The sequence below is a fragment of the Amaranthus tricolor genome, chromosome 15 (genome assembly GCF_026212465.1).
Source record: "Amaranthus tricolor cultivar Red isolate AtriRed21 chromosome 15, ASM2621246v1, whole genome shotgun sequence".
Lineage (NCBI taxonomy): Eukaryota > Viridiplantae > Streptophyta > Magnoliopsida > Caryophyllales > Amaranthaceae > Amaranthus > Amaranthus tricolor.
Genome location: NC_080061.1, coordinates 12,759,098 through 12,771,464, shown reverse-complemented (window position 1 = coordinate 12,771,464; position 12,367 = coordinate 12,759,098). Strand labels below are relative to the sequence as shown.

At 33.8% G+C, this 12,367-nt stretch overlaps 1 protein-coding gene across 30 annotated transcripts in view; it reads left to right on the top strand.

The window, feature by feature from the left end:
* Nucleotides 1–452: 452 nt before the first annotated feature.
* LOC130800661 (pentatricopeptide repeat-containing protein At2g39620-like) overlaps nt 453–12,367 on the top strand; it is a 12,355-nt gene continuing 440 nt past the window's right edge. For 2 of the 30 annotated variants that reach the window (XM_057664238.1, XM_057664231.1), the window contains exons 1-8: nt 453–5,916; nt 6,452–10,103; nt 10,244–10,311; nt 10,424–10,596; nt 11,577–11,631; nt 11,762–11,806; nt 11,979–12,036; nt 12,240–12,367. The exon at nt 12,240–12,367 is cut by the window's right edge. In XM_057664238.1, the coding sequence (XP_057520221.1) occupies nt 1,388–4,012 (2,625 nt within the window). In that variant the 5' untranslated portion in view covers nt 453–1,387 and the 3' untranslated portion in view covers nt 4,013–5,916; nt 6,452–10,103; nt 10,244–10,311; ... (3 more) ...; nt 11,979–12,036; nt 12,240–12,367. Of the gene's footprint in view, nt 5,917–6,153; nt 10,104–10,243; nt 10,312–10,416; nt 10,597–11,576; nt 11,699–11,761; nt 11,826–11,978 lie in introns of all 30 variants that reach the window. The other 28 variants (XM_057664252.1, XM_057664248.1, XM_057664253.1 and 25 more) reach the window with 28 other exon arrangements.

Below are 12,367 nucleotides of genomic sequence, written 5' to 3'. Positions count from 1 at the left end.
ATTTGACTGATTTAACAAGATACATGTATTCAATTAAAATGATTATAACGTACTGTTTTTAAAGAAAAATAATTATGATGGCTAAAAAGACGTTAAATACGTGTTTTTTGAGATCTATTGATGAGTTTTAGGGTTCAAGTGATATACTCAATATGTTGAGATACTTTGAAAACTAAAATTTTATTTGAAATGAATTCTAACATTGAAATTACTCTAAAAATTGATATTAAATCTGTCAAAATGGGTCGGTTTTCGGTCGGGTCATTTCCGGGTCGGTCATGTTTCGGATTAAGTCGCTTTCGGGTCGGTCGGGTTCGGATTTTGTCGGGTCGGATCAAATTTCCCAGGTCTAGTTTCAATCGTAAACCGGAGACCATAAACCATAATAATAATACGCATAGGCTGGTATGCCCAACTTTTAAAATAAACTTTTAAGCCCTTGAAACTATAAAATGAAAAGTTAAAATTCCAAAATTCTAATTCAATACCTCAAGACTCAAGTTAAGAGAACTCAAAGAGTATTGACAATTTCTGATACTGGAGACACCCCTCTCATCTACCCTTCTCAATTTTCTTTTATCACCTCTCAAGATCTAATTTCAAGACGAATTCAAGTGTAGAATCTTATAAAGTATGCTACTCTCTCTTTAAGGTTTTTCTCGATAATATTTGTTGCTTTTCGAATTATTGTTGTTTTTTTTATGACATATTTGTTTGCGTTGTTTAATTTGTTCCGTGCTTTTGTTAAGGTTTTCTTTGATTTGTTATATTATGTTTGGTTCAGATGTTTGTTGATTATTCGGTCTTTAGTTTTTTTTTGAATTTTTCTTGAATTTTAAAATTTTAGTTGAATCCTTAGATTTCATGTTGACCCGAAAGTAGAAACTATTATGTTATATTTTTTTTATTTATGGCAGGATCTTGGGGCCACTGACTATTAATACCTTGATTGTGAATAAAGCAGTAGCTCCGATACCATGTTAGAAAGTGATGGAGGAAATACAAGAACAAGAGATTGAAAGAAAAGGATTGAATCTCATTAATTGATTTGAATGATGTGCAGTACAAGGTACATATAGAACATCTAACCAAGAGGAAGTTACAACAAACTATTCAACATCCTACACCTAAGCATAACAGAAAGTAATAGAACCTATGAGAAAGATACACATGTTATGGACCTATAACAAACTCTTAACTAACTAAATCAGAGGCTTGAGCAGATTCTTGAAGATGCTTCTTATACAATCAGCAGTTGTAGGCAGTAGTGTAGAGTAGTCCTGAATAGATGAATGATGATACTTGTTTTGAGCTCTAGCTATACTCAACAGCTCATCTGGTTGAATGATGAATATATGTGAGGTGTTAAAAATTTAAACTTTGGTTTATGCTCATGAAGTATCTTTCAATGCACTCTCTTGCTGCGGCAACTTCTGAACTTTCAATACAAACCCGCAAAATCCCTTTTGATTACTCTCATTATGTTTCTCTGCTTTCTTCTTGCAAAAATTTGAGGTCCCTTTTCAGCATTCATGGCCATCTAGTGATCTTGGGCATGACCCATATAAACTCAATCCTTACCCAACTAATAAATACTTATTCTTTATTCCAAAAATATAATTCTGCAAGGTTGGTTTTTGATTCTGTACCAAACCCAGGTGTGATTTTGTATAATTCTATGATTAGAGCTTATTCTAGGTCAGGTCAATATGATGAAGCATTGAAACTGTTTCATAAAATGACTGAGAGAAAATTAGAACCTGATAAATATACTTACACTTTTGTGCTCAAGGCCTGTGCTGGAATATTTGATTGTAAGGAGGGTATTAAGGTTCATAGTGATGTAATTAGGAGAAATTTAGAGTTGGATATTTATATTTCTACAGGTTTGGTTGATATGTATTGTAAAATGGGTCAGCTTGATCGTGCCCGGGAGGTGTTTGATAAAATGCCTAAAACAGATATTGTATCTTGGAATGCTATAATTGCAGGCATTTCAGAGGATGGAGATCCTAATGAAGCACTGGATTTCGTCCGAGCAATGCAATTAGGTGGCATTGAACCAAATTCTGTTACCTTGTTAAACTTGTTTCCTTCTATTTGCAAATTGGAAAATGTTGGGATATGTAGATCAATTCACGGTTTTGTTGCTAGGAGAGATTTTCGGTCAAAAGTTTACAATGGATTGATCGATATGTACTCTAAATGTGGGTTTGTAGAGGATGCTCGGCTTGTTTTTGATCGGTTGCAAGGTAGGGATCATGTGTCGTGGGGATCAATGATGGCTGGTTACGCTCATAATGGATGTTTTTACGAGGTTTTGGAGTTATTTGACAAGCTAAAAAGTAAAAATGTAGTGATGAATAAGGTTTCTATTGTTAGTTCCTCGGTAGCTGCCTCTGAGTTGAAAGATTTAGAAAGAGGAAAGGAGATTCATAAATGTGCAATGCAATGTTTTATTGACTCAGATGTTATAGTTGCTACTTCTCTAATGACAATGTATGTTAAATGTGCAGAGTTAGAAAATTCTAATCAAGTTTTTAGGGGGCTTAAGGAAAAAGATTTAGTTGCTTGGTCTGCCTTAATTGCTGCACATGTACAAAGTGGTTTTCCTAGAGAAGCTGCATCTTTGTTTTGTGAGATGGTGCAGGAGAAATTGAAACCCAATGGTGTAACTCTGTTGAGTATGTTTCCAGCATGCGTAGAGTTTTCATCAGCAAAACCCGGAAAAAGTATTCATTGCTATTGTCTTAAATCTGGAATGGATTCAGAAATTACAATCCAAAATGGCCTAATTTCAATGTATGCTAAACGTGAGTTATTCAATCAGGCAATGGCTATTTTTCATCGAATGCCATCCAAAAATGTAGTTTCCTGGAATTCGTTGATTAGCGGGTTTGCTCAGAATGGCGATGCATGTCAAGTGATGAAAATGTTCCATGAATTACTATCATCATGCTTGAGACCTGATTCTGAAACTATGGTGGGTGTGATCCCTGCGTGTGCGCTTTCTCAAGATCTAGAAAATGGGATGTGTGTACATGCCCTAACCATTAAATGTGGATTTACTTCTGACTGCTACATAAAGAATGCTTTGGTTGACATGTATGCAAAGTGCAGCAGGTTATGTTTGGCTGAGAAAATTTTTAGCGAAACTGACTATATCAAAAATGAGGTTTCTTGGAATGCTATAATTTCCGGTTTTGTACATAATCGAATGCCCAAAAAAGCTCTTGTAGCATTTTGTCAAATGAAATCTAAAGGACAACGACCTTCTGCAATTTCTATGGTTAGTGTCCTTCCTGCAGCAGCAGATTTAACTGCGCTCTCAGTTGGTATGGCGCTCCATGCGTGTATCATACGGATGGGGTTTCAGTCCAATACGCATGTTAGTAATAGTCTGATTGATATGTACGCTAAATGTGGGCGATTTGATTGTTCAGACCAATATTTTGATGAAATGAAAAACAAAGACACAGTGACATGGAATACAATGCTTGCTGGGTATGCAGTTCATGGTCATGCGTCATGTGCTGTCGACCTTTTTTTGCAGTTGCAAAGAGATAAAGTGGTGCTTGACTCGGTTACTTTCTTGAGTGTCTTGTGTGCGTGCAGACATGGTGGTTTGGTAGAAGAAGCAAGAAGAATATTTAATTCCATGCATGACGAGTTCCATCTTGAACCTAAGTCGGAACACTATGCTTGCATGGTTGATTTGTTGGGTCGTAATGCTCTATTTACTGAAATCATGAACCTCATCGATATAATGCCTATGGAACCTGATGCTGCTGTTTGGGGAGCTCTGTTGGGTGCATGTAGAGTGCATTCTAATTCAGACTTGGCAGAAATTGCATTGAACAAGTTGGTAAAACTTGAGCCTGGAAACCCAGCACATTATGTTGGTCTATCAAATATATATGCTCAATCTGGTAGGTGGATTGAAGCTGAAACCATGAGGTTGAAACTAACTCATACTAGGCTCAACAAACTTCCAGGGTATAGTTGGGTGTAGGACTAGAAAATATAGCTTTTTAAAGCGGTTAGTTACAATGGAAGCATATAAGAGAGATTGAAAAAACCGATGCGGTGCAAATATGCTGGTTGTTGGAAAAAACAAACCCACATGTGATTTCACATCGAGTAGATTTGGTTATTAGAGTATATCTGGGTGTTACTTTGGATTCGAGTATGTATAAAAGTTGTAGTTTGTATGTTGGGGTTTAGTATGTGTGTAGTAGATTTGGATATGTAGACTATTTTGGACTTTTATAGTTGGTTGTATGAGTATTTTTGGATTTTGGTTTAGACGCTTGAATTTGAAATTAATTGTTATAGTTAGGTTTTAGATCTTGTGATCCTTTTCACGAGCTATGCTTTGAGATTTTAAGTTCTTTGGGTTAGTAAACCCCGTGATGACTAGTCTTGCTTAGTCAACGACTAAGTCGGGTTGTTACAACCATTAAGTCCCTTTTCATGTGTTTTTTTAATTTTCTTTTCTTCCCTACTTAGTCAATAGTTGCTCATGTCATAACTTGATTAACTTTAGTTTCATTCTTATATATTTTAGTTCATTTAAGGTGCATTTTATTGCATTTCTCAATTTTCTTTGTTTATCTCTTTTCCCCTCTCGTACTTCACTCATTCTCATAGGGTCCTCGCCTCCTTGGCATGCTTCGATGGCGTAAGTGGGTCAAAGCATCTTTTGGTGGAACGCATAACCCAATGCAAGCTAACCTTCCAAGAGCTTTCTAGAGCCATATACTAAAGTGCTTGTTCAAGGCACTTTTAAGTACCAAATAGTCTAAGTGTTAGAATTGAAGAAAATCAGACAGTAGCTACTGGAAGCTTGTGCTCATTCAAGCACTATAGGTGCGCGTTCGAGCACTTCATGAGCATTTTAAATCCAGTTTAATTTAGTTTATTAAATGCTCTAAAACTTCTATGTTCATTTATAGTTTTAGTTAGTTCTTTTTGTTGATTATGAAGAAAAATTTAAGGAAAAGTATTATTCATTCTCATTAATGTAACCAACTTCACTTACTACTTCAAGGAAGTAAGTTATTATGTAATGTTTCCCTTGGTTTTATGCTCTAAAACTACTTTATTACAACTTTTTAGTCTTGTTTTTTCTTTGTTGTTTAATGTTAAAAGATGTTTTTTTTCACTTCTTAGTACTTCATTATGCTTAATTAGTTTGTTTTTATTTTCTGGTTTTATGTCATTAACCAAGATTTGTGAGTAGTTCTTTATTAGGATTTAGGATTAAGTAGCTAATCATTATGGTAAATGTGCCTGAGTTAGGATTGTAGATCTTGAAATGTTGCTAGAATAGTTGAGTTTAGTTCATGAGCTAAGCCAAGGAGGTGCGCAAGTGTACTACTTTTTACTAATCTTAGTTTTTTTTTTCTTATAATTTTTGAAAATTTCTCTTATCTTAGTTGATGTTGTGATTTTTACTTGATGATGTGCTTAGATATTGTTCTCATATTGATGATTGAGAAGCCAAGAAGCTTAAAACTACCATTAGTTGCTTATCCTCTAAATATAAAACGTTTGCAAAGCCTGAATACTGTTCATGGCATCTCGATGAACAGTGATTTCACTGTTACGCAACTTTCCTTTTGCTTTCCTATTTCACTGTTAGGCAACTTCTCTTTTCCATTCCTACGAATTACGATTGTTTTGCTTCTCTAAATTTTTCCATGACAATCATCACTTTCTTCTCCTCTTCCAAATCGTCCATCAAAATAAGATCCTTGATTAAGCAACTATGGAATTTGTGAGAAAGAACACAAAGAACACTTCGTCCTAATTTCGTTTCATTGTTTTGTTTTTGATTTTATTTTGAAACAAGGCAGTTACCATCAAAGAACTTGCAAGTTCATGCCTAATCGTCTTCTTTCCAGTAAGCAATTCGTAAGTTTTGTTGTTTTCCATTGCCTTTTCAATCGGGTTATAGATTTATCAAAACCTAATTGTTTTTTGATGTTTTTTGTTCGCATTTTAATCGGGTTATACATTTATCAAAACCTAATTGTTTTTTGATGTTTTCTGTTCACATTTTAGATTAATTTACCCTGAGTTGCTAGATTATTGAATCGGGTTTGTTGCATTGTGTTTGTATGTTTTTTGACTTGTTGAACAAAAAATCAGGTCTTTGTTAATTTTGTGGTTGATCTCGGTGCTTATTTGAATTGCAAATTTGGTAAGTTTGGTAAATTTTTGTTCAAATTTAAGGGTCGGTGGAAGCAGATTTGGTAAATTTTACATATTTAACATTAATGTCATTATATCAGTGCTTATTTGAAACATATGTTGGATTTTATGGATGCTGTTGATCAATTTGTTCTGTTAACTCTGATTTCCAAATGAAACTTTTGGTATTGTGCTTACGGAATTCAAATCCACTAATTTGTCTTGGTAACTTGTGATTGATGCCTATTTCTTCCAGCATAGGCATCCCGTAGATGCTGATATCTGGGATTTGGCTATCAGTTGGTTGTGCGAACGGGTTGATCCCATTAATGTTTTTAGAGTTCCTGTCAGTGACAAGGTCTGTGACAGAATTTTCATCATTCTCAGCATGATATTGTGGCCCTGATGTCATATGATTTTCTGTAATTGCTTCAATTAGCATAGTTTATTACTACTTTCTTTGGTGGTAGGTTTGGATGGTACAATAAGGTTAGACGTGATTGTTTATCACTGCAATTGCTTCAAGGTAGTTTGCTTAAATTGCTTAAATTGCTTTAATTAACATTGTTTATTATAGTAATTGCTTCAAAGTAGTTTGGATCGTATAGTAAGGTCATATTCAATGGTATAACACAAGGTTGTTGATTTCTGTAATTGCCTCAATTAAAATAGTTCATTGCTTCAACTAACATTGTTTATTACTTTATTCAAAAAGAACATTGTTTACTACTCCTGTATTTCTACAATTGCTTCAATTGCTTCAACATTGTCTGCATTTGTTTGGGTGGCATAATAAGGTTAGATGCAATGGTTTTAAAGTTTGGATGCATGCTGAACGTGATAGAAATTCAAGCAAAAACGTTTCATTTTCTTGTTGATTTAATATAGATTTCAAGTTGACCCGAAACTAGAAACTATTATGTTATATTTTTTTTATTTATGGCAGGATCTTGGGGCCACTGACTATTAATACCTTGATTGTGAATAAAGTAGAAGCTCAGGTACCATGTTAAAAAGTGATAGAGGAAATACAAGAACAAGAGATTGAAAGAAAATGATTGAATCTCATTAATTGATTTGAATGATGTGCAGTACAAGGTACATATAGAACATCTAACCAAGAGGAAGTTACAACAAACTGTTCTACATCCTACACCTAAGCATAACAGAAAGTAATAGAACCTATGAGAAAGATACACATGTTATGGACCTATAACAAACTCTTAACTAACTAAATCAGAGGCTTGAGCAGATTCTTGAAGATGCTTCTTATACAATCAGCAATTTTAGGCAGTAGTGTAGAGTAGTCCTGAATAGATGAATGATGATACTTGTTCTGAGCTCTAGCTATACTCAACAGTTCATCTGGTTTGAATGATAAATATATGTGAGGTGTTAAAAATTTAAACTTTGGTTGCATGTCATATCTTTCTCTCTGTCGATTGCCTTTTTTCTGTGTGTAGCAGTTTTGCATTATGTTTTCATGTTTTTCTTATGGTTCTACTCTTTTGACACAACTGCTATCAAAATAATCATCAGGTCAACTGATCAGATAAAGTCAATGTTTCTTGTTTTGGCATGGAAGGTATATATTTCCCTAGCCTTCATTTGTGAGTATATTTTTTCATGGCAATGATGCATGTTTGTAATGTTTACAGTACTGCTTAAGGTTTGCAATATTCTAGCCTTCTGAATCATGGATAAATCATTCCCATTCTTATGTTTTCATAGTCTTTTGAATTTGATTTATTAGATGTCAAATTGTTGCCCATCAAGAATGTTATGGAGCTAGAAATGTCTAGAGTCTCAATTCATGGGTATTGCAGAGCATGTGAACCATCAGACATAGAATGTGAATGCTGACTTGAAAAGTGTTGCTTTTTAAGAAGTTTTGATTTTTGATTTTTTCCGGTAGAGATAACAAGTATGGTTTTTCGGTGAATCATGTAATAATTGTGTTGCTTGTTGGTACTTGATTTCTGAATGATTAGTGATTTTGTGTATAGTTAATGATTTAAAGTTTGTGCATGTTGCTTATTTTAAGTGATTACCATGAGATGGAAGTTGAAGAGTCTTCCTGATTAATTTGGAACAATTTTAGGTCACAGTTGTGTTTTATGAATTTAGAGTTGTTGAAGGATTAATCAGAGGGTTGAAATTTCTTAAGGAGCTGTTTGGTTTTGATTTTGGCATTTCTGGATAATAGAATAGATCATTCCATCCGAGTTTTGTGTGTTTGTTTCAAATTGTCTTTTGGTCTGAACTTATGATTCTTTGCTTATCGTCAGTTAGAGAGCTTACTTTTCAGATGAACTACTATTTACTGGAGGATTGCTTTAAAGAACACTAAGCAAGCATTATCCAATCAGAAATCATCAACTGTTCCAGTATTATGTTTAGGCAATTCTTCATGTAGTGATTTCGAAATGCCCAAAATTTCTTGGCCATTCATCACAATCATTCAGATAATTTGTTTTCATCACTTATTCTAGCAATTCCAAGGGTCTTATGTAGATGATCAACAACTTGAAGCGTCTGTTTTGCCACATCTAAGGATAACCATGATGTAGGTAGGTGGGCACAGAAATTCTTGGCACAAAACACTAAAAGACCAGATAAACTGCAAAACTTCATCCTCACAAACTCCTCAAATGTCATTATAGTTTCCCTCTTTGTTTCCACAACATTGCCTTTTCTGGTATTTTTTACTAAATGTTTGTTGTTTCTTTTTTATTGCTCTTTGTTTTGTTTCAAAAACTACTTTGATTATTGCCCTCACTTATTTGTGTTGGTCGTTTGTTAAGTTTCTGATTGATTACAAGGTGAAGGCAACTGATTGATTACCACGAGAAGGCAGCAGCTTGTGCACAACACCATCACATCACTACACAACATCCTTCAGCAGTACTATCTTCATACAAGCAGCACCAATGCATAATACCACACAACAGTAGAAGCTTCCTCCTCTTTTTGGCCTTATCTCAAGTAAGTGCCATACTTCTCTTGGGGGTTTTCGAGAATAAATAACGCTTCTAGAATTTTAATCCAACCTGTAAATGATTTGAGACAATCACGAATGATTTTTACCGGAGTTTTTAGACATGTCCTCAAGATCCTTATCCTCTAACTATAAAACATTTGCAACACCATAATACTATTCATCAACATCATAATGAAAAATATTTTTGCCATGTAAGCAACTTTTTGAGGTGGCAACCATGTCAGCAAACTTTTTCTTTCCCTTCTCATTTCAACCTTCTCCTGAGTCCCTGACCTAGCTTCCTCATTTCCTTTCTCCATCCACCATTTACTAATCCCTTCTTGATGCAACTGACTCTGGTGCTGCACCACCGCCATCCTCTCCATCACTACCCAATGATCGTCGTTTTCCTGTGGCCTTGCACTCTGAGTTCATCGCTACATTTTTTTTTTCTCTTTTTGGTTCATCGGTTGAAGATCAAAGGTATTTTTTTTTTTAAATTATCCTTTTTTAAAGTCAATGGGTAAAATTCATCCATTAGAAATAAATATAGAAGGAATTTCCGAACCTGTTGCACATTAGGGTTTTCTATTTTTGAGTTCAATTCAGTTTGAAGATCTGAGTTCATCAATACATTTTCTTGCTTCTTGGTTCATCCGTTGAAGATCTAAGGTACTTTTTTATTTTCTTTTTTTATCATCTGATTTTCATTTTAGTATGGATTTTTCATTTGACTGATTTTCATTTTATTTTTACATATTTTTACATTTTATTTTCAGTTCAGTTTTGCTTTTCATTTGATTTTTCATTTTATTTTCATTTTGATTTTCATTTTAGTTTCGAAAAGCAGATGATAAAATGCAACTAAACTGAAAATCCAGTTAATGCTATGTGATTGATTTTGCCATTTCTTATTTGAAGCTCAAAGGTACTTTTAAAATTTTCGTGTTCTTTTTTTTTTTTTTTTTTTTTTTTTTTTTTTTTTTTATCATTGTTGGGTATTGTTCAATTGGTATGTTGGGGAACAATTTTAGGGCTGACTAATTTTAAATGCAATTATGTTTTCAGGGGTTTATACAAACAATGGTTTCCTTATGGTGTCCAGTAATGGAGGCCTTAAACAAATGAGAGCAGCAGTAAGTCTTTAATATTAATGATTTTGAATAGAACTATACATTTATGGCCGTGTTATTTCAATTTAATTCTTTTCATTAGTATAAATTATTCCATTTCAATTTGAGTGCCCAGCTTTAGGACGGTCATTGGAACTTTAGCCGACTTCAATCTTCTGCTTCCTAGATGAGAAGTTACAATCCATGAAGAACAATGTGTAGTCTTTTCAGTCAAAATAAATGCAAGCAACTACATCAACCTTTATTTTTGATGAGAAGTCACCGCCCATGAAGAACGTGTAGTTTGAGGTAACTTTATCTCTATTATTGAAATGCTTTATTTGTGTATGTTTTCAACGTTTCATTGCTTCAATATATCTTCTTTAAATTTAAGCACAAGGTTGCCATTACCTCAAAGCTGAGTAATGATATGTTGCAACAAAGTAAGGATGTACTCTAGAAGCTAGCAGTCTCAATTGCCTTTTAATCATTGCTTCTTCATTCTTTTTGGATTTTTTTTTCATGTACGACTACAAAGTTGAATTTATTATGATTATTATTAGTTGGTTTAATGTTAATGACATTTGTGTGTGTTGTTGTAAATGATGATTTGTTTATGTTATTGTGATTGTTATGTACTGATAGCTCAGTGCTCAGAGGATTCAATTGATTTTATTATTAAGTAGTTGATTGTGAAGCTTTAGATTGTGACACATATATGAGTATCTGGAAATTGGTTGTTAATATGTAATTAAATTGATGGATCATAATATAAACTCTAATTTAGACCTCAAAAGTGGTTGAATGGAGCTTGCTGGAATTAAAATTATTTCTTTATGTATCACAAATGGCGAGGACTGATGTCTAATCTTTTATTTTACTTAATTATACTAAACAAATCACAAACTTCCTGTTTTATTTGAATTAAACTACCTATTGGTCTTGGCGCTGAGTCGCGTTTTGGTAGCAATGAGTGATTGCTCATTCCGACTAAACGCAATCTGTATTCTATTCTGAGTGTTGTTCCAAGTTGTTATCTGGGCTGCTCCTTGCTAACTCAATGATTAGCTTTTGTTGAAGAAGTAGATGCTAATGTTTAGTTGTCATTTTACTATTTAAAGTTGTTTGTTCGTCAAAAACTGATTGTATATAATGCAATAGACTCTTGATGTTTATTTTGAAGGCATTATGATGTTTCACTGTTACAACATTTGTTTCTGTTTTCTATGATGTGTTCGTCTATGTTGACTGTTTTTGTCCATTTATTGTTTGTTCCTTCCCTTCAACAGACTTTGTGACAGAGCTTTATACAAGATTCTGTTAGACAGAACCAAACATTTGAAGGTTAGGATCATCTATTCGAAGTTTGAAGCTTCTGCTGAACATTCCAAAATATCTTTCTGTAGTGCAGGTGTGTCAAAAAGTATCTTTTTCTGTTTCTAAATTGGTTTCTTTTTAATTTGCTGGCTCGTAGTCTGTCGATCCACTGTGCGCGACATCTTAGTGAGGGTAAATGATGGTATGTCTGCATGCAACAGGTTCTTTTTTCTTGTCTTTTGCTTTTATTTATTCCAAAAAGAGGTTAAGTCTCTCTAAATATTATTACTTTCTTTTGTATTATTCAAATTGTATTATTCAAAATATTACTTTTGAAATGTTATTCATGATAGTTTCATTTATGGTGGATGTAGGAAGCATAGGGTAAAAAGAGTAATCAAGGTTCCTGCTATTATTAACAAGCTGTCTAAGGTGTGTATCATGTAAAAAGACTAATAACTGTCTAGCAAGGATGATCCTAGAGCTTAAATGAAGTCGTGTTTGTTTCGTACAAAAACTCATTAATTTCCTATTAAGATCTTGTAGTATAAAGTGGGTGGGAAACTGTCACTTAAAACTAAAAAGCATTGAATAGTTTCTAAAATGATTTGAAACTTGTATGTGAAACATTGCAGCCTGATAGAGGTGCTTCTGTTCCAAAATTTGGAGAATGGGATGATACAGACCCAACATCAGCAGATGGGTTCACACACATTTTCTATGATGATTGAACATTATTACTATTTTGGATTGTGTGGTATTG